The sequence below is a fragment of the Hippocampus zosterae genome, chromosome 21 (genome assembly GCF_025434085.1).
Source record: "Hippocampus zosterae strain Florida chromosome 21, ASM2543408v3, whole genome shotgun sequence".
Taxonomy (NCBI): domain Eukaryota; kingdom Metazoa; phylum Chordata; class Actinopteri; order Syngnathiformes; family Syngnathidae; genus Hippocampus; species Hippocampus zosterae.
The window spans coordinates 3,774,738-3,796,214 of record NC_067471.1 but is presented as its reverse complement, the minus strand read 5'-3'; the positions used below and the strand labels follow the sequence as shown (position 1 = coordinate 3,796,214).

Here is a 21,477-nt window from a genome sequence, read left to right as displayed (position 1 = left end):
GGATGATTGTAGCTTTTCGTTTATTTGGCTCCTGTTTGTCGTTTTCAGAAAAGCAGCCCAGATGTAGTACTTCACACCACAGAAAAAGTACTGGTCAACTTCGGAATCAGGTTGGTGAATTTGTTGTTGAAGAGGTGAAGTGTCACAAAGGGGGTTACTTTTCATTTCATCATCCAATTTGTTTCTGAATTATTCAAGCTGGTCCGGGGGGATTTCTTTCTGACTGACGTCTTGCCACACAAACCCCCAGAGGGCCCCGTTGGAGCAGTTACATAAGTTCTGAATGAGGCTGAGGCTCCGTCCCATAATGAACCGGGAGCAAAGTGAAAATTCTCTGCCCCTTGGAGACGTTACTGCGGGACAAAATTGCGGCAAGGAAAATACGTTTCTTCGAGCCTACGCCTTCCTCTAGAGAGACTTTTGCAAGACAAGACCAGATTACATATTTCAACCCTTTATTCCTGTGAGACAAAAGGCATTTCTCATCTCAGAACTACAACAAAAAAGTTAACCTACACATTATTGGTACACAAACGGGAAAATAGAAAAAGGGTGTATGTACATGACAGGGGTCGTGGGGGGGGGGGGGGGGGGGGATGATGGCCTCGTAACTACTCGCCCAGGTTAAACACCCGAAATTTATCTTGATTGTAGAAGCAGGCCTTGACGACCCGTCCACCGAAATAACGACCATTCAGATCCACCACAGCTGCAGAAGACAAAAAGGTGAGAAACCGTGTCACGGTAAATAAATCACTCAAACTTTGAGACCGGTGATTCACAAAGACTGTACTGTCAGAAATGAACCAATTTCACACTCGATTATTATGACAGAAGATACAATTCAGCTGTGTATACGCCGGTTGCCATTTCTGACTGAAAACTTGCTTTGTCGTCTGATTCAATGCAAATGTACCAAAAAAAGTTAAATACAACTGAACTGTGCTTCGGTAGCACTGTGGTGTCTTTCTAAAAATCTATTTGGTACCCCAAAAGAAGGCGAACAAAAAAACGTTTGTCAAAGCGTCACAAGTACAAATTATTTTTACATTGCCTGTTTTTATTTTATTATTATTAGTTTTGGGCATGCCCTGCTCCACCAGCATCGTGATGTAAGCGTGCAGTGCCGCTGGGAGACTGGACTGGGTTGCTGGGCCACGTCTGATATAACACCACAGGGAGCCTGGTCTCAGCTTGTTTCTGGGCCAACCCAATTAGAAAGCAACAAACTTTCACCCGCCCCGACTATGATAGAGCAGTTACACAATGGTTGCAGCAAAGTGTTGTAATTTAGTGTTTTGTTGGGAGGGGGAAAAGATCATCAAACGTTCAGCTGCAATTTCTGAGTGTCAATCATCTCAGGTGTTTCGAAAGGCTCGGTGAGATACAAACCTTTAATGGCAGACTCCACCCTTTCAAATTCCAGAAATATTCGGACGGCTTCGTCATCGGGCACTTCGGCAATCTGCGGAAAAGAGCTCGTTTTGTCAGTTTGAACCGAAGGCAGCGTTCGATCAAGATTCGACCGCCGCTCACCTCAAAGATGACGCATTTAATCACTTTGCCGTATTTCTCGCACTCTTCTTTGGTCTCGCCCTCCAAGTCCTCGTCCACCTCTCCTCGGCCCACCATGTTCTAAACACAGGAAAGTTCCGACGCTCACATTAAACCCCGTCAAATGAGTCCTCCTTCGTGATTTGCAGCGAGATTTCGTCATCATCCGGGATGACCGACGTACCCTCAGCAGGACCACTTTGGTTGGGGTTTTGAGGATCTCGGTCAGCGGGTTTGCATCAGACTTCTTGGAATCTAGAATGGCTAGAATGGGGGGGGGGGGACATTTACCAACTCCTCCATGGTGCAACCGAAAGCCAATATTTAAAAAATAAAATAAAAAAGCTGTATTGTATCCAACGCCATTGTTCACGTCTAGGCATGTAACAATACAATCCTTATTTAATCTGGAGAAAATTCTATGCCGTTCGTGCGATATCAAATTATTCGAATTTTTTTGGTCATGTTTTGCAAGACTTTTTTTCCCCCTTTTCCAAGAAAAACCATTGCACAAAAAGCAACACGGCGGTGCACATGGAGGTTATCTTACACCTCTGCTCATTTTAACAGAAGAAAAAATTTGATGCGATAACGAAGCGACAAAAAAACGACTGCACACTTTCACTCCTTAAATTATGGCACATCATATTCATAATAGAATTGAGCAGAGGTCTCGCGACAAAAACGAATCACAGAACAACAACGGGTTGGTCTAACCTGCTCCTGCGGAGGTCTCAGGAGCAACTGGCGGCTGCGCACCTGCTACTCAGACACAAACCGCAAAGTAGAAACATTCACCAGATGTTCAAAGATTCAAAAGTATCACAATCCTTCCGGGAGTGCCTTACGCTTTTCCGCTGCGTCGCCGATGATGATCTTGCCGCCTCTTTTGCTCGTCTTCTCCACAGACAGCGCCGTGCTCAGGCCCTGCTCGTGCTTGCCCAGGCCCTGGCCCTCCTTGAAGCCGTACTTCTGCATAATTTTGTGTGCCACGGTACCCCTGGAGGAACAGCTGCTTGAGCCGGACGAGTTCTCGCTTTCTTCACTGCGATGAGCAAAAGCATCTGACTCACCCCATGTTAGCCAGGAAGGAGCTGGTCGGTGCGGGCGGGGAACGCGGCTGGTCCGAGTCCTCGTACATGGGCGGAGGGATGGCGGCCTTTGAGCCTCTGCCGGGACGACCTTCATCCTCATATGGGTATGCTGATGAACCTTGTAAATCAGGTAAGGAAAACTTAAATGATGCAAGGGACCACAATTTTTCATCAGTGTGACTTAGGGTACACATTGGCTACACACTTCCGAACCAGATGTATGACAAAAATTCTATTTTAAATATGGTCCAAAGAAGTGCTCTTAATAGATTGATTTTTTTAACAACAAAACAACCGCATACTGTGATTTTAAAAAATAAAAATACAAAAATTCGCCCCTACGCAAAAGGCTCTCTTGCATAAAAATGACCATTCAAAAAAAGGCACAAAACCGTTGAACACAATAATTGCAAAAAGCCATTCTATGCAGTTTTCGATGAAAATATAACAATTTGTTTTGTTTTTTATTTAATCCAAATGCCAATCAGGGAGCAGCAGACAGTTGCTCATCCATGATGAAAAGAGATTCATAAAGTTTACATCACGAGTTGATGCAGACAATGTCTCCACCTGTTGGTCAAACTGTGCTATTACGTTACATGGTCAGATTTACATGGTATTGTCAGTGTTCAAGATGTTGCACCTGAACGTTATGCTACGATGTCTGCGTGATTTTTATTTTTTTATTTCAACAGGTAGTCCATTTGGGGCCACGAGAGACATCATTTTGGATTCCCTCTCAACACATGCAGCTGAAAGGTGCAAGCACCCAAATTTTTCTTTTCAGACACTACTCTAACACGATGATGCACACACGCGGCTGATTTTTCTTTTCTTTCTTTTTTTTTTTTACTCACAACTGAATCTCTCTCACAATACACCCATACATTACCCTGAATATGACATAATGAAATCCTCGCAACACTGACTGACACTCCATCACTTACCGTCTTTGTCCACAAGAGATGAAGGCGGAGCGATGGCAGCACCACCCATACCTGAGGAAAGGGACACACAAACACAAAGTCGACTACGTTTCCACACAAATGGCTTTGTTTCAGAAGTTCAATCAATACGAGCCACAATCAAGCACTCACTTCGTTTTCGCCGCTCCTTTTCATAATCTTCCTCCTCGTCAGAGTCCTCCTCTGCTGCTGGAAATCTCGAGAAGCCGCTTGGGACTGCTCCTTCATGTCTCTCTTTCCTTTTCCTGATGCAAAAAGGACCGAAATGCGTGTGAGAAGGTGATTCAGCCGCCCAGAGAATACTCGTGGACACATTTTTGTATTTTCGCTAGATATGATTTGGTGTACTTTTCTCTGTCCTCAATCTCCTTCTGACGCTCCTGCTCCCTCTGCCGCTGTCGATCTTCCCTGTGCCGCTTCATCACCTTCTCATAGTCGTTGGGAAACATGGGGTCGTACTCGTCGGCGAGTGGGATCAGCACATCTCCGGAGGAGAAGCCGGCGGGCGCGGCCTCCTGTAATGTTTATCGTAGGTTCCATGGGGATGTTTACCTTTGAAGTAAATTGTAATCCCAACCTTGAGTCCAGCAGCGGCATGTGGAGGAGTGTCTGGGATTTGTCGGTCTTCACTGGGACCTCCTCGCTTTAGATCAATGACAGGGGCTAAAACGGTAGGCTGCTTGGTCCGATGGGTCTGCACAGACGAACATATTTACTAACACTTTCATAAATGCCAGTGGTACCTGAGCTTTGGTTGAGATAACGCCGATACCTTTGCTTGGGTCAAGGCTGCCTTCTTCACCTTCAACTGGGACTGCAGCAGCTTGAAGTTTTTCGACCATCCCTCGGTCTTGGTGTCACTTGCACCCACGCCGAGGTCATCATACAGCGACATTGCTGTTACCTGCAAATAGATGCACCATTTCAGTCCCAATGTGGTCGCAATGTGGTCGCCAGTAACTAACAGGTCAGGAGGTATAATGGGGAGGTAACGTATTGAGGCGTGTTTATTTGCAACACAATTTAAATGATTTGAAATCGAACAGGCCACGAGAAATAGGCTAATAGCTAACGTTAGCTAAACACAGTATGCGACAGTCGTCTTTCCCTGCCGTGTCGCGTTTAAACTTTCAAAATACGGTTCGTAATGAATGTTAAACCCACCGTTTTTAGAGTTATGTTGATATTAATTGAATGCAATCGGTTCTTTTAGCTGCACGTTGAACAAATAGTCATGTTCTAGCAGGGCGGAAGCAAAAAAAACAAGAGCGACAGTCAACGACGCTGACGCTTTCATTAACTTGCGGCGCCACCTCGCGGCCGGATGACTCCAATTGCGCCACGACGCTGCTTTATTTTGCAAATGCACCCCTTTTCAATTTTAATATCACCTTTTTGTTTCACACGGTGTTGTGTTAACGTGTTTTCGTCGAACTGGAGACGATTGTTGACGGTTTTCGGGCTGTCGGACTACAAACATGGCGGACCGCACCATCAGCTTCTGCCAGAATTTAGGAGGACCCGCACTATAGTGGGTAGTCGAGTAAAAGTGAAAGTGAATAGGAGCATGGGTGCTTGGCAGTCTTACTCGCTTGTGATTTCCCGTCGAGCTGTCGGATGGCTTTGGGATCACTTTTGCTTGTTTGCGTCGTCGCGCGTGTGCTGGGCACGGCGCGCTGCTCCGACGGCGGTAAGCACCCACACCTCCTGACGCTCACACTTGTCTTGTTTTCCAGTTCATTTTTTAAGGCATATTTGAACGTGTATTCGTGTTTATTATTGTTATTTGCCTATATATCGATTGGTGCCGTCTGTAAATAAATGCACTGTAATGCAGTGCAAACAAGGGTGTCAAAAGTACACATTGTACTCGAGTGCAGATATGTTTGTTTAAAAAAAATTATAATACTGCGGTAAAAGTAGAGGTACTGAATTAACTCCTTAAAAAGCACAGATTCCGAAATGTACTTAAGTACACAAGTGAATATTTTTTACTCTTAATTATGTTCAATGCTTGTTTTGATAGTTTAATACAACGGGATAGGACCAGCTTCGCTCTATACAGTAAACTGGCATAGTTACTGTAGTGGGAAGTAAAAAACCTAAACGTGTTTAAATGTTGTGAACTGACACCTCCTTAAAAAAAAAAGCTAAATTAGCTTGTGTCAACAAGTCCACACAATAAATCCTCCTTTTTTTTGGTTTATTTTATTTTTATTTTTTCAGATGAGACAACTAAATTTGGAATTCTGCAATCTGATTCTTTTAAGGCACATTACGATCGCCGACAACATGGAACAAGGCTGCAGATGGGGAATATCTTACTTCTCTAACATCTGTTGCTGTTGTTTTTAATCATGCTCCCCAATTTATGTTCCCCGAGTCCCTGCTTTCACGATTTCACGATAAACCTCTGATGTACAGTATTTTTCGCTTTGTCATCCTTGGCAGATGCAAAAAGTAACAGGCAGGCCTGTTTTGATTAAGGAAGGAGTAGAAAGTAGGTGACTCATATTTTCAAAGATAGGGAGTAAGTAAAATTAAAGAAAAATGTTTTTTGATGCTCAAGTAAGGCACAGATACCCCAAAAAGTACCAACACTGGACACCAGTGAAGCCGCAACCAGTACGTAAACATGCAGTTTTCTTATAATGAGGCGTTATCTTCTGTTGTAACTTCTCGCACAAATATAAATTGTCAGCGATGATGTCGGTGACCATAAACGGGCTAAACACTGCACAGCTTGATACCGAGTTAAACAAAGGCTGGACTTTAACATGTTAGTAATACATCTGAAAATTGTTGAGCCGAAAGCTAAAGTGTGGGTACTTAGTACTTAATTGTCAAATGTAAACGCGTATGAAAATAGCTTCAAAGTTTCACTGTTGTCTTGTTTAATTGGGAGTTTTTTTTTATCGTGTTTTTGTTGGTGCCATTATCCTTGCGTTTTTGTCCTTGCTACTTAGCACGCTCACAACACAAATTGTGTCATCTTCCTTTTGGCACATTGCCTATAATCCAGTTCAACTTGTTGTATTTATTACCGATGTTAGTTGCTTGGTTAGGTTTCTGGTTCATGTATAATTACACTCAATTGGTTAATTATGAAAAATTGCATCAACCAAGTGCCACAATTGAATTTCCTCATTGTATCTTCAGACCAAAGTGAGTGTCCCTGCTCGGGAATCCCTCAGTGGCCTCTAACCGAGCCTCCGCCGGAGGACTGCCACCAGCTCAATAGGACCTACCGCTACACCTGCCTCAAAGGCTACCTGAGGACGGCGGGCACGTCCAATCTCATCAAATGCAAACCCGGCACTTCGCGGTGGTCCAGTCCCACCCTCAAATGTAAACGTAAGTCTTTATACTTTGTGTTCGAATGCGTAAGCAGCTGATGTCGGCGTCGAAGCAATGTACCGTATTTTCCGCACTATGAGGCACACCTAAAAGCATTCAGTTTTCTCAAAAACTGACGGTGTGCCTTATAATCCAATGCACCGTAATATATGGATCAATATTCTGATTTCTTGAACGTATTATTTTAAATGTTCTGTAAAGCGCTTTGTTGGCAGGGGTCTCCATAAATAAAGCCCTTTTGTATTGTATTCTATTTGGCGTAGCTCCATCTAGTGGAGGCAGAACGCAATTGCAGCCACTATTTGGGCGTCTATTTAATGCGCCGTATAATGCGGAGCGCCCTACATATCAAAACCGTTTTCAAATAGGCCAAGCATTGAAGGTGCGCCTTATACTCCAAATGCGCCTTATAGTGCGGAAGATACGGTAATTTGAGTAACGCACTGTGCAATATGTAAAGTATGACTGTGTTTTCAAGTGGACCCCAGAGGAGGCGCCGCACACGCATCCAACAGCACCGACGCAGGTGAGCGTACAACGGCGCCAGAGAGGAACTGCCCAAAGCGAAGAGTACGATGATTCCTACCGTTAATCACTTGACATTCTTTCAACGTGTAGACGCTGTCACAGCGAGCGTAGAGAAACACAGAAATACGTCGGGACCCGGATATTCACTGTTAAATGGTTCAAGCAACGACACTTCTTTTCCACTAACCGGATCCTCCATGACTGGTGAGTTTGCTCTCACATATTGGTTTAGTTTACGTTGTCAATTGTCAACAGTCGACTTTCTCTCGTCGGGAATATCTGGCTCAAGAAACCGCATTCTGGCACTGCCAGGAATCTGTTTTGCAATGTGAGATTGTGAATTCGCTTTGCGGAGAATCGTGCTTCTCACGCTTTACGGTCGTGTCGTAAATTCAAAATCATTTTACAGGTTGACTACAACAAACGTCCGTTGCCGCTCATTTGTAATATTTTTTTTGTCACTGGCAGGATCTGGAATCACCATAGCGGTTGTCATCTCAATCGTCATTGCGGCGCTTCTCGGAATCGGCCTCCTTCTTCATAAAATGTAAGGCATGAGAGTAAACGCTTCCCCAGTTCACTTTTTCCACATTTTGCAGTGTTCCATCTATTTGTTCACACATTTTGTTTTCCCCGCCCCCTCCAACGCATCGGTTCCAAGGCTCTGTCAAAATGAGAAATGAAGAGACAAACTTGAGTCTGATTTGCAAGTGGAATTCCGGAAAGGCTTCACGCATTTGTTTTCCCTCTTTATCATATTTAGCCAAGATTAAGTTTGAACGTGAACAACACGCGCTTTGTATTGCTGTATTTTCATTTCTTCCATTTTGGAACAAGACCGTACCAAAAAAAATGTGGAAAAACACAAAAGCAAAAACAAAGTGCTCTTTCAGCGGTCACCGTTAAGGTGAAAGCGTTTTTTTTGCATCCATTGCGAAATGTCCAAGAGTGTCATTATTCTTTTTTTTTTCTTCCTCAGGAGAAAAGCGCAACACAGCTGCCCGTTGCATACAACAACAGAAGGCATTCCTCTGAATGAAGCTACGTAATAGCATTGAAAAGCAGGTCGTAAAAAATAACAACAAAAAAGAAGATCACAGGACAAAAGGAGGCAGCAGCCGCGACTGTCTCGTCGAATTGTACTGTGGATGTGAGCCGGCGGGACTGACATGTCGAGAGGCGCCATTAGCCTGGTATTTCCTCATGCTTGTCACGCAGTTGAACACCAGCAGCCCATCAAGACTCATCGTCATCACCAAGCAGGTGGCGGTGAGCAGCCGGGTCACGCCCCGAGCAAATTTCTGTGATTCTCTAAACATTTACAGAAAGCTGTCCAAGTATTCTATTCGTTTACATACATTAGTGAGATACACTCCGAAATGAATACAAATGCCATGAATCACTTCCAGCACCCCCCCCTCCCACCTCCCTGAAAAAAACAACTGTTTTTATCGTGTATTATAATGATGAGAAATGGCGCACTTTAATGTTGTATTTTATAAGAACAGATTTTTTTTTTTTTTGGATCGCACTTTTTACTTGAGTGCAATGGACATGATCATGCTCCTTCTGGTGCGCCACCCGGGGCAGTATAATGCCGATTTACTGTACGTACATGTAGCAGGGTGGTATTCGTTTTGAATTCATTTTGACATTTAAAAAAAAATCAGTTTGTTGTAATTCGTTTTTACAGCATAGAGCTGCTCACTAATTTTGCCTCCCGCCCGACTCACACAAATGATGGCTCATGTCATGGAAAATTCGTATGTTGAGTCACTCGTGTGACGCCGATGCGGTTATTTCCCCCCAGCGGGCAAATTTGGATCATTTTCAGATTAATTTCCACCATTGTTTCCAAAAGCCTTTCATCAGTGAGTTCTTTTTTCCTCGAATATTGAATAAGTAGCCATGTAGCAATATGTTACCTGAATGCAGTAACTTCATAAGATTTGTCCAAACCTGAAATATGAGCTGCTATTTTATTTTGGTTTTATATTCATACATTCCAAATGATTAATATGAATGAACTCTGCAGTGTTCCGAGGCACGTATATTTTTTGAGCCGGGAGTTTTGTTCAGCCAAATGCCTCTCAGTTATGCTTGTTAGTTTTTGTAACTTGGCGTTCTGCATTCGTGCAAGCAACACCCATAATAAAGGTCTGTCAAATTCAAATGAAATTTTGGCATTTTTATCTTTGTATTGACTCTGAGAAGTTTTTCGTGTCCAGATGTTATCTGATGTTGGATAAAAATATCCCCGCAGAATGCATTGTAGCAAAACAATTGCTGCAAACATGCCTGGGCAGATTTCCTCTCTTGAACAGATACTTTCTTTATCTTGGGAAGAAATTTGAAAGGGCTGCTTTTCGAGCAGCTGCATTCTGTCAGCGTGTCATGCAAGTGTTGTACTTGTAAGTGTTTACATCACTTCTCTGTAATTGTACAACGCCTTGAACTACCCTTTGCTAATATTCTACTGGCAACAATAAATTGCTATTTTCATAGACTACCATTTTGAAGCAGAAAATACAAAAAGTCACTTTTCCTATTTTGACAGTGGCTCATTTGCGTGGACTCACGTGAGTCATGTAGAGGTGTCTTACCGACCAGTCTGAACAGGATAAGTGGTTTAATTCATAAAGGGGCCATAAATTTACCTCATGATGTGTACCCGAGACATGCCCAAAATGAAGGGCCCAACCCTGAGGTAGCGACGTAAGAAGGGCGCTACGAAGTGACCTTTAGAAAACCACACCCCAACGACGCCCCAACCAATCAAAGGGGAGGGGGCGGGGTTTTCCCCAATTTGGATGAAATGCGCTATGTGCGTAATCATGTGACCACTCCAGACCTTGCCCACGAGGGCATCTCCTAGTCAACAGGTGGACGGAATGGTAATTGAAAGCATTTGCAATACATGTAGTTTAAAAAAACTGTTTAAATATGGAACGTCGGTAGTTAATTGTTTTGTCATCCTATGAATGATACACAGTATAACCACAATAGGACTTTATTTCTCTGCCTCATCTAAACGCCGTTTTAGATGAGGCAGAGAAATGGGTCCATGAGGCCTCATGAGGCGTGTCGACACAATGACACACCGTGTTGATACTGTACCGATACTGTGTCGCTGACCACTGCCACCTGCTGGACCTTCAAAATCCCTGCAGCCAACCCACTTGACAGACTGAACAAACTGATTTGATGATGACGTGTATACAATGCAATACCTCACTCTACCCAATGACTGGTACTGAATGAGTTAAAAGCTCAGTGTAGCCACAAGCGCCATTGTTTATGTTGTTGTTTATGCTGTTTATATTGTCTATACTGTTCAGATTACATGTCTTTTTTTATATAGTGTAGCTGCTATCCTTTCTTAGCTGCGTGTGTTTAATACACAGCATGTTTACATGCATGTATGCACTGAGGATTGAGAGGAAGAAATGTCATCTATGCTGCATGTCATACATAAAGCATATTTGACAATAAAGATGACATTGACCCTTGACAATATCATTCACATCCATGCATTCATATTGTATCATTCAATGTGTTTCAATAATGTGAAATTCATGTGAATGAGGATGCTTGTGGGCTTTGTTTTCACAATTTAGAAAAATAAGATGCTCCAGTGTTTTAAAATCCAGTCTGTTGCATTTAATGCATGCTATTTCCTCTGTTGTGGAGAAGACACACACAATGGAATAAGACATGTCAAAAATCAGAGAGGCACTTGGTGAGACAAGGAGATTTTAATGAATACCTTATTCTCCAAAAGGAGATAAAATGCCTGTACGGGGCGGACAATTTGTATTTGTCCGGAAGCTGCTCCATAATATGCATGTACTGTAGCAACGTCACTCGAGTGAAGCGCGTCTCAGCACTCAGCAGTCGATAGTCTGCTGCTCTCAGCTGTGCGCGCGAGCACATACCGTACTTGCGGCGCCGACCCAACCCACGCCACATATTAAGCTTTGAACTACGACAACAGCTAAGCTAGCCTAGCCGATGTAATGATGGTCAGCAGACAAGGTTTACGTTTTATGTGACTTTTAATAGTAACGTGGCAGAGTCATCAAACATGCGGTGTGCTCACTCGCAGTCACTTTCTGGAACTCCCCCTTAGAAGCGGGAACTCTCAATCAACTGGAGTATGACGTACAGTACAAACGTCCATAAAACACTTCTCATATAATAATAGCCTATTATATGACAGCCGGCATGACGCTAGAAGTCAGACGGACACATTTTTTTCTGATAATCAGTGTGTTTTCCGTATTGCCCAAACATATATTTTTATTCGAGCGAGGGTGGGGTCGAGCTTGTTTCGGCAATCGGCATCGTGTCGCCAGACGCACTTCCTTAGGATACACTGAGGGATTTTGCTGCGTCAACACCCCCTGGACTAAGTGCCGCAGCTTGGACTGTGCCAAGCAGCAGATGCAGTCTAAACTGCACCGGTGCAGTTCACGTGTCAATTAGCAGCCTGGACTGTGTCAACGCTGCCGATGCAGTCTAAACTGCGCCGGTGCAGTTCACGTGTAAATCACGTGACGTAATGAAGCGGCACATGCACCGATACGTGGTTTGCTCTGTGAGCCCGGCGCATGCATCAACGCATCGGTGTCGCTGGACCCATCACTACTAAACGGTTAAATTGGCCTACATCAGCGGTCCCTGCATAGCCAGCATTTCTGTCGCGTCGCAAAAAATGGACGACATAGTTCGAGAACTAATATTTGATTTTGACGAGCGAAAAGTCAGACGACGTAGACAAGGAGGGAATGTTAACGCTTTGGCCAGGTGACATGTAGCGCTAAAGGCTCATAATTTGTTGCCACCGTCTTGTGGCGTCTCGTTGACAAGGAGGGAATGTTGACGCTTTGGCCAGTTGACATGCCGCGCTATCGGCTCATAATTCTTTGTCGCCATCTTGTGGCGTCTCGGAGTTACTGTCGACCCCAAGTATGGGAATGCACAAGTGTTAAAATAAACCGAATCAGGAAATTTTCTGTTACAGAAAGAAATTTCAATCATAACGGTGCATGGAAAATAACGTGGAATAAGTGCTGGTCGACGCGCTCTGGAACTTCAGCCATGGAGAGCACGTCGTCGGTCATGAGGTAAGCGATTGGTCCCACGCGAGTCCACACACACCTCTCGCACAGCGCACCCTCGTGAGACAGGCCGGTCGTCTGCACAGAGAGAGAAAACATAAATCGTATCTCAAAATGTTTAAAACCAAACTGAACTGGCGCAGTGATTAGTATTATTTTTTTTGTTGTTGTCTGTGGCTCCAAAACACAATAGGATGGGAAAGGTTGTTTTTAAACTTTTGCTGAATGTTCTTACATAGGTCATCTGTCTTCTCCACATCATGAAAGCAACGCCAGGCGTGATGCAGTTGGGACAGGCGGAAACGAGGCACGGCGGCGTCTCTCCAGCTTTCAACGGCGCGCTGGGCATCACCGACTTCAAGAAGTACTCCTGTTGATGATTGGGTAAATCAATTACTCTTGCATTGACTCCATGTACGCATGTGATCGTGCCCTACGCCAGTCTGCGTGATGATGCGGCGGATGCTCCGTGTGATGATCAGCGTCGTTTTAGCGCGAGTTACCGCCACATAGAGCAGGTTCCATTCATCGCTGGGGATTTTACCTGAGAGATAAAAAAAATTATGAGCAGGGCAAAAACTTAAATACAATAGTACCTTCATTTACAAGTTTTAATTTGTTTGGTGATTCACATTTCGGCTCACAACAGAGAGCAAAAATTGAAATGACAAATTGACCACGTGATGGCTCGAGATTGGAAAACATTTGTAAAGTTGGGGCACTCGTACGCCAAACTAAAAAAAAAAAAACTTAGACTCACAAAAAGCAAAGTCGTTAAAGTGGTGGTGGTTGTGTCGGGAACAGGGAACGGTGACAAAGTCATCGCTGACCATCACAATTTCAAATTCCAGGCCTTTGGCTTTGTGGACTGTGCCAAGTATGAAGTCTGGACGGAAACAAAAAAAACAACATGAATGAATTGTAATGTTTTTTTTTTTCTTTTAATTCTCAAAAGTGCATACCTGCTTTTTTAACGTTGACCTCCGAGTGCCTCCTCAGGCTCTTCACCAGATCAGGGATGCGGCTTGTGTATTTGGCCACAATTGTGAGCTTGGCCTCCAGGTCGCGGTCCTCGGTCTTGTGGGCGTAGAGTTTCAGCACCTCAAAGGAGTTCCCTTCGAGTTTTGCAAACGATGCAATGAGGTGGTCCCTGATCACTGAGAAGGAGAACGACAAATTATTTCCTCCGCGAGTGCAAATGGAGCGAAAATGCTGCGGTGCGATCGAGCCTGACGTTTGCGGTTCTCTTTGTCTTCCATTAGGTACCAAATATCCTTGATCTTATTCAAGCCAATGTTGTCCTCGCCCTGTGAGGGAAAGAGCATCCACAGTGAACCAGAATAACCGTCTACAACAAAGGTTGGCAAAGTATTGCCGGCGGGTCACAGTTCTTTAATCTGGTCCAATGAGCCTGAACAATATTAGTCAAATTGTGATCGTTTTTACAAAAATTTAAATCTTATTTTATGTTTTCATTTATTTAGCTAATTAAAAACACATTATTGGAAACTATATCTATTGACACACACACACACACACACACACACACACACGATTGATATGTTTAATTAGGAGTAAAATAAAAAGAATAAAAAAACAGCTAAATATTTGGAAATACGCATACTTGTATATTATTAAATAACTGACTAATTTACTACAGGGCGGCCCGGTAGTCCAGTGGTTAGCACGTCGGCTTCCGTGCAATGGGGCCTGGTGCTCTACCAGAAAATGTGCCTTAGCAGGTATGAAGAGGGGGTGTGGTGGTAAGGCACCGTTTTCCATATCGATTATTTGTAACATTTATACCTAGTTCAAAATGATTCAGCCCCAAGTTGGTCGTTTTAAGGGTGAAAATCACAAAAGTACATAACACAGTGTAATGTATATATTTTATTTCGCCATATATATATATATATATATATATATATATACACATATAAATATACATACACACACACATAGGGGCGGCCCGGTAGTCCAGTGGTTAGCATGTCGCCTTCACAGTGCAGAGGTACCGGGTTCGATTCCAGCTCCGGCCTCCCTGTGTGGAGTTTGCATGTTCTCCCCGGGCCTGCGTGGGTTTTCTCCGGGTGCTCCGGTTTCCTCCCACATTCCAAAAACATGCGTGGCAGGCTGATTGAACACTCTAAATTGTCCCTAGGTGGGAGTGTGAGTGCGAAAGGTTGTTCGTTTCTGTGTGCCCTGCGATTGGCTGGCAACCGGTTCAGGTTGTCCCCCGCCTCCTGCCCAAAAACAGCTGGGATAGGCTCCAGCACCCCCCCCCCCGCGACCCTTGTAAGGATAAAGCGGATTGGAAAATGAATGAATGAATGAATGAATGAATGAATGAATTTACTACAATTACATTATTTTAAAAGACTATTATACGAAAAATCAGCAAATTTTTATGAAAAAAAAAACCAAAATTCACTGCAGGGTTCTTGACACTCTTTTTTTACAAACATAATTTATTCGTAATTATTGCAAATAAAATGGGAAACATGACTTTTGAGTTTTCATATATATTGTAAATATATTAATATTTTATTCAACAATTGGTAACTTAATCATGCGTAATTCCGAATCACATAAAACAATAACAAATCATTCAAATTAAGCATTACTATTTTTTTAATATCAAATCATTGGATTAGGAATCCATATTTTAACGTTATTTTGATCTCATCGATGAAGGTCCATCTGTCCATTTTGAAAATCAAATGTGGCCCTTGCGCAAATAAGGACAAAACAAGTCTCCTTATGTACCATAAAAGGCAAAATATCAAGTCCGGATATACTGAAGCGTTTGAATTCAATGTCTGTCGTGTCCACCATAGCTTGAAATAATACTCAATGAAATAATAGTCAATCAAGTAGGTTTTGATGTTAAGAAAAAAAAAATCCAACGAATGGAGCGTAGAGAAAAGACACTCACGCCTATGAAGTGGATGCTGCACTTTGCGTTGGCCTCGATCAGCCGCACGGCTTCGCTGAACACGCCAAGATTGCACCTGAACAAGATGGCTGTGTTTCCCTGACTGGGACTCTTGCCATTGGCCACATCCTCTCGAGCCTGGGCGGATTTTTCATCAAACACGCCCCCTAAAAAAATTTGCAAAGAAAACCCGTCAACGCACGTTGGAAGAAATACAAGGGCTGATTGTTTTTCCCCGCTTTCGCCGTTGACCTTTCTGCCTTCCTCCAATGAGAATTTTCTGGACTTTCTTGCACACTGTGAGGATGCTGGCCCCCACGTAGGCGATCTCGGCGCCAAAGCGGAAACTCTGGACGATCGAAAAGAGAATTTAACATGCGGCATGGGAAACATTTATCTTGATCGTGCGCGCAAACCTGCGTTAGGTAGTAGATGTGCGTGTGCTCCACAGTTTGCAATGCGTTAACGGCTCCTCTGAAGGAGTAAATCTGCTGGTGGGGATCTCCCACCAGCATTTTGCCACACCTCTGCATCAACAGCACGTCCATGACGGCTAAGGAAGAAAGAGGACGGGAATGATGAAAGGAAAAGCAAGAACGACAAAAGTCAAGAAGTGACTCGTTAAGACTGAGGAACACACGCGGAGTGCTGTCCTGGGCTTCGTCGATGAGAATGACATCATACTGGTCGGAGAGGCAGACCTTTGGCGTTTGGAGCTGCCATAACTTCAGGTAACCTGCCGGTGAAAAGAAATGGTTACAAATAATGGTAATAGAGAGATGACGCGAACGTAAGAAGTCATCGTCTTACCGTCGTGAGTCATGGAATAGCCTTTCGTCTCATTGAGGTCCTTCATTTTATTCCAAATGTTCCTTGCATCTTCAACAAATAACTAGAGGTACAACAAGATTAATTCAAGCTTTTTTTTTTAAACAGCTGTTCAAATACCGGATTTTCTGCCCTATAAGGTGCTTCGGATTATAAGGCAATGAATGGCCTATTTTAAAACAATTGTCCTATATAGGGCATTATCAGCCGCACAGAATAGATGCTACAATAGTGGCTGCGGTTGCGCTATGCATCCACAAGATGGAGCTACGCTACAGGAAATGCAATGCAATGCAATACGGCTTTATTTAAATAGTTTTCACAACCTCTGCAGTTGTATAGCTTTAAAATACTACGTCCAAGAAATCAGAATATTGATCCATATGGAGCTCCCCTCTGGATGTAGCATGAAGCACGACACAAAGTCCATAAAAATATAAGGTTTATTCGAAGACAGACATGAATTATAAATACAAAATGGCGCTACAAAACAATAAATGAAAGACAAAACGTTATGAAGACAATTTGATTCACCAAAAAGGCACACAAATCTCGCTTGTCTCTTTCTTCCTTCGTTTAGTTAGTAGTTGACTATGTTTTTGGTATCGTCTTTGCTTTTTGGTGCGCCTTATAGTGCGGAAAATACGGTAATATCAATGCTATAGATTAAATGCATTAAATAGTCATTGTGTTGAGTCAGTAAAATAACGAACATTCAAGTAAGGGATTTTTATTCTCTTGCGCTCCGATTGGCGGTTGGTAACATCCCAAATTCTCAAGAGCGCTTGCGTCTTTTTTTTCAGCGATTTGCCAGTGGGTTTTGTCATTTTGAGCAGCGCTCCTCACCTGTTTTTCTTCTTCCGTTATGTACTTCTTGAGGCCTTGAAGGCTCACTTGCACGCTCGGCACGTGGCTCACGCCGATGGTCTCGTCAACGGAAGCCATGAAGCTTTTGAGGGTCGTGGCTACCACTTTGGCCTTGGCGTACCCGCCTCGGCCTTTGGGCAGGACCGTGTTGATGGAGAATGGGGTCAGATTAGAGGTGAGCTTCTTTTGGTACCTTTCGTTACAGAAAAAGAGATGTCCAAATCTGAATCCGTATGAATCGGGACATCTCGTCGTGCGCACTTCTCACATTTTCCCAACGTCCTTGTAGGCCAGCGAGTGGACAGTCTTGCAGTCTACGTTGGGCGGGAAGCGTTGCGAGGCCTCGTACGCCACCGACTTGTTGAATGCCACATACAGGAAGCGAAGGTGCGGCTTCTGCTCGGCGTACTTGATCAGCGTGGTCGTCTTCCCCGTACCTTGGACGCAAAAAGGTGCGTTAGCCGATTTGGTTTGCTCGCAAACTGTTGAGTGTGTTCGACGGACCTGCAAAAGCGACAATCTTCACCACGTGGTCTTGCTGAATATCGTGGCTGAGGATGTGCAGCTGCTCCGAGGTCATGTTCATGCGTGAGGCCCTGGCAGGAACACAAAAACATGCCTTGATGCACGAAATACCGTATTGGCCCGAATATAAAACGACCCTGATTATAAGACGACCCCTCTTTTTCAAGACTCAAGTTTGAAAAAAACACTTTTTGAACACCAAATGATTTTTTATACAGGAAATAATTACAGTACATCTGAAACAAATGATTATAACAATATATTTGAGAGAAAAAGCATCTTGAAGTTTACCCCATAACTTCTCCTCAGCTGCCGGTTAACCTGGCTGATCTTCGACCCACTTTTCTCCAGATTGTTGTGACGTTTCTCCATTTTCTGTCATCTCTTGTATTATTTTCTTACCACTATTTTTTATTATTTTATTCTTTGTGACAGGGGTTAGCTTTGGCCTGGGGAGTAAAGTTCAGCATTCGCTTCAATGATATATGGCGCCATCTAACGTCGTGAATGGGTATAATGTCTAGACCTGAAATATATGACGACCCCCACTTTTTCAGTCTTATTTCAATGCAAAAAACACCGTCTTATATTTGGGCCAATACGGTAGTCCTGTTGGAAGCTAGACCATTTCTTGATCGCTCAGGGACGTTTTTATTTTGAAAATCCAAATCACAAAGCGTAAAAGCAAATGTGGTCAAAATGTAAATGGCCGGTCTCACCTGTCGTTCGAGGAGCTAACAGAAAAGGGGCCGTTCTCCCTCAGGTGAAGAACATAGTAGATGTTGTAATGCAACCTGAAAAGCCCTCCCACAAAAAAAAGGATTGAAATTACCAGGGACCTTATTGTGGCAACTTTGGACATTTCAGAAAGAGCATTATTAAAAAAATAGTGACGCCAAACTATTCATTCATTCATTCATTCATTCATTCATTCATTCATTCATCTTCCTAACCGCTTGATCCTCACTAGGGTCGCGGGGGTGCTGGAGCCTATCCCAGCTGTCTCCGGGCAGTAGGCGGGGGACACCCTGAATCGGTTGCCAGCCAATCGCAGGGCACACAGAGACGAACAACCATTCACACTCACACTCACACCTAGGGACAATTTAGAGTGTTCAATCAGCCTGCCACGCATGTTTTTGGAATGTGGGAGGAAACCGGAGCACCCGGAGAAAACCCACGCAGGCCCGGGGAGAACATGCAAACTCCACACAGGGAGGCCGGAGCTGGAATCGAACCCGGTACCTCTGCACTGTGAAGCCGACGTGCTAACCACTGGACTACCGGGCCGCCTGACGCCAAACTATTTGTACACAAACAATTAAAAAGTCAATTTCCCATAGTGGGCACCAGTTCATTCCCAAAGACGTTTTTAAATGTCTTTTCAGATTTTGTCCAGACTTGGCTGGTACCGAAAGAGTTACGATTCAAAAGTTAAAAAAAAAAAATTTACAAAAGGATTCAGGATAAATGGCGTTGGCAACGGGCCCTCACCTCTCGCTAATCTTCACCTTGTTCCTCACGGCGGCGAGCAGCGTCGTGGCCATGTGACTGAGGAACTCGGTGATGGCGCCGTACGACATGCAGCCGTTCAGCAACATCACCAAAGCTTGCACGTCGTCGACGCTCTCACTGAGGAGTAATATCACCGCCATGACTGCAAACGGGTTGGGGCCCTTTTGGGGTTGGGGGGGAAATCGAACACGTTCATGTAACCAATGCGCATATTACATGACTTGCGGGGAGTGTTTCAGCTGAACCTCAATATTCAGATTTTGGCACTTGGGAACATTCCGAATGCGTAATCTGATGGAGGCCTCCGCCTGGGGAAAAAAGCGATGTTTCTTCACATGCTCCAGAGCTTTGGTCGGATCCACCCTCTCGCCGAACTTGTGGCGCGCCATTGAACTGCCGTCGAACAAGGAGCATTCGATTAATGTTTGAAAAGCAGACCAGACAAATCCTCCTTAATTTAAAAATCCTAATAATAAATTACATAACGAGGTTCCGGATGCTGTGTTGTGACATTGATGGCTTCATGACGCCGCTCTCGATCAATGAGGAGGTGACCTCCGCCACTGTAACCTCTTCGTGCATCAGGTAGCGATAGTATCTCTTCTTGAACGGCATAAACTGCAAAGAGAAAACCATGAACAAATGGAATGGAATATCCATGAGGGACTTGACACGCGATGAAATTCGTTGACGGTCAAGGGATGGACACTAGAAGAGTGTGAAAGCAAAGAAGGAAGTGTGACGTGTCTCACCGTGGCATCCTCAATGATGTCGCGCCAGCGGTGGCACACGAGTTTGGCGCTCCTGTACAGGTCTCGAGCAGGAACGAGGCTGAGAACCTGCCTGAGCACCTCCTCTGGGAGGTCGTCAATACAACCCTGAGGCTGCAGCAGATCATTGGTGCTGCCCAGGAGCCCGTAGGCGGCGTCCGGCAGGGCTTCCGCCTCCGGCTCCTCGTGCACCAATTTGTCAGCGCAGTCGAACTCATCTTCAAACATGTCCGCCGTTATTCCTTCTAAGTAGTCCATGGTGTTAATTTCAGGCTCCTCTTCGAGGTCTGTGGGCAACCAGTCCTCACCCAAACTGATCTCATCTTCCGGTTCATCATTGAGTCCATTTGCGCATGTGGGAAAGCAGTTTTCTGCACCGGAGGTGACTGATGCTGTCATAAAATTTGAAGATGACACGTAAGTAATGTTGCTGGAGGTCATCAACTGTCAAATTGTAATATAATATAATGCAATGCAATTACCACAGTTCCGTCTCTTGGTAGTCCTCGGGTTCAGACCGGAAGTGCTGCTTTCGCTTCTGCTGAAGTTTTGAGGGTTGATGAGAGCTTCGAGACCTGTTTCGCTTTCTTGCAGTTCGTCTGCATTCAAATGCCTCCTCTTGGCCCTTCCTTGGAACAAACAACGTCAAGTAAAAAAAAAACACATTAATAACAATTGGACTTGTGTTGGGGAATTACCTTTCACAGCCACTTCCATGTTCTTCTTGTCTTTTGTTCAGGATATACCGGACCTGCATTTGAAAAACGACATTTGGTGCTGCAACTACTGACAGGTGGGAGCTAAATTTTTGCAGGCGCTCATGACACAAATCATGAGTCGCCTTACTTCGTTAAAGCATTTGACTATGAATAAATACGTGTTTGGAATGAGACGTCAGATTGAGTGAGTTTCAAATAAGTCGGAGCCGAAGTTGTTTTGACGGAAGTGATGTCATGGGACGCGCCTGGTCGCTTCCGTCTTTGTTTTGTGACGCTAGCTGCCACCAAGTGGAAGGAAGGTGTAACAGCAATCTATTGAGGTGTTGCTTCGACTCATTATTTTTGTTTTTTAATTAATTGGCGTAATTCAGTAGTCGTTTTATTTAAAAAAAATACCTGCAAGCAAAAATATATATTTCACATTTTGATTATTTGGTTAATGTCTTGGGAATAATATACTGTACATCGTATTGGCATTTTCATTCATTTCTTAAATAATAGGGGCATTGGGGATACTTAATTCTAACACCATAAGAATAGATTACAATTAACTTTTTATCTGTATTTTAAAATAAAATAACTTTTAAAGAGACGTTTATCATTTCATTATTAAAATTACACATCTGTAGACATACTGTGTGTAGGGGCAGAAAATAACATTGGCAAACTTTTTGGGTCCATTTAGTTTTTACTAGCAAAG

The 21,477-nt window shown here is 43.8% G+C and overlaps 3 protein-coding genes and 1 long non-coding RNA gene across 6 annotated transcripts in view; 2 read left to right on the top strand and 2 right to left on the bottom strand.

Moving 5' to 3' along the window:
* The window catches only part of LOC127593676 (uncharacterized), a 115,350-nt gene that overhangs the window by 38,000 nt on the left and 55,873 nt on the right, over positions 1-21,477 (top strand). The gene's annotated exons all lie outside the window — the stretch shown is intronic.
* Positions 439-6,004, bottom strand: rbm17 (RNA binding motif protein 17). Of its 2 annotated transcripts, none has more exons than XM_052055242.1 (13): positions 5,939-6,004; positions 4,386-4,517; positions 4,191-4,307; positions 3,962-4,128; positions 3,746-3,858; positions 3,596-3,646; positions 2,628-2,766; positions 2,403-2,554; positions 2,272-2,316; positions 1,739-1,818; positions 1,537-1,635; positions 1,393-1,465; positions 439-709 (listed from the first exon to the last, which is right to left on the bottom strand). In XM_052055242.1, the coding sequence occupies exons 2-13, from the start codon at positions 4,506-4,508 to the stop codon at positions 612-614; spliced, it is 1,257 nt and encodes a 418-aa protein (XP_051911202.1). In that variant the 5' UTR covers positions 4,509-4,517; positions 5,939-6,004; the 3' UTR covers positions 439-611. The 2 variants fall into 2 exon arrangements, with proteins under 2 accessions (XP_051911202.1, XP_051911200.1); XM_052055240.1 differs by lacking the exon at positions 5,939-6,004 and adding an exon at positions 4,778-4,909.
* Positions 5,135-8,767, top strand: il15ra (interleukin 15 receptor subunit alpha). The gene is made up of 6 exons (XM_052055256.1): positions 5,135-5,303; positions 6,773-6,967; positions 7,449-7,502; positions 7,589-7,702; positions 7,967-8,045; positions 8,478-8,767. Exons 1-6 carry the CDS (start codon positions 5,231-5,233, stop codon positions 8,545-8,547), a joined length of 585 nt encoding a protein of 194 aa, XP_051911216.1. The 5' UTR covers positions 5,135-5,230; the 3' UTR covers positions 8,548-8,767.
* Positions 9,876-21,038, bottom strand: fbxo18 (F-box DNA helicase 1). 2 transcript variants are annotated; one of them, XR_007960465.1, is made up of 22 exons: positions 20,757-21,038; positions 20,541-20,687; positions 20,041-20,450; positions 19,770-19,906; positions 19,534-19,681; positions 19,268-19,449; positions 18,493-18,567; positions 17,753-17,844; positions 17,517-17,685; positions 17,228-17,441; positions 16,364-16,445; positions 16,194-16,289; positions 15,970-16,106; positions 15,806-15,902; positions 15,554-15,720; positions 13,853-13,925; positions 13,581-13,775; positions 13,379-13,504; positions 13,056-13,162; positions 12,854-12,988; positions 12,137-12,696; positions 9,876-10,516 (listed from the first exon to the last, which is right to left on the bottom strand). XR_007960465.1 is itself a non-coding variant. In XM_052055225.1 (21 exons), the coding sequence occupies exons 1-21, from the start codon at positions 20,773-20,775 to the stop codon at positions 12,535-12,537; spliced, it is 2,970 nt and encodes a 989-aa protein (XP_051911185.1). In that variant the 5' UTR covers positions 20,776-21,038; the 3' UTR covers positions 11,535-12,534. The 2 variants fall into 2 exon arrangements, 1 of the variants encoding a protein (XP_051911185.1); XM_052055225.1 differs by lacking the exon at positions 9,876-10,516 and having other exon boundaries at positions 11,535-12,696.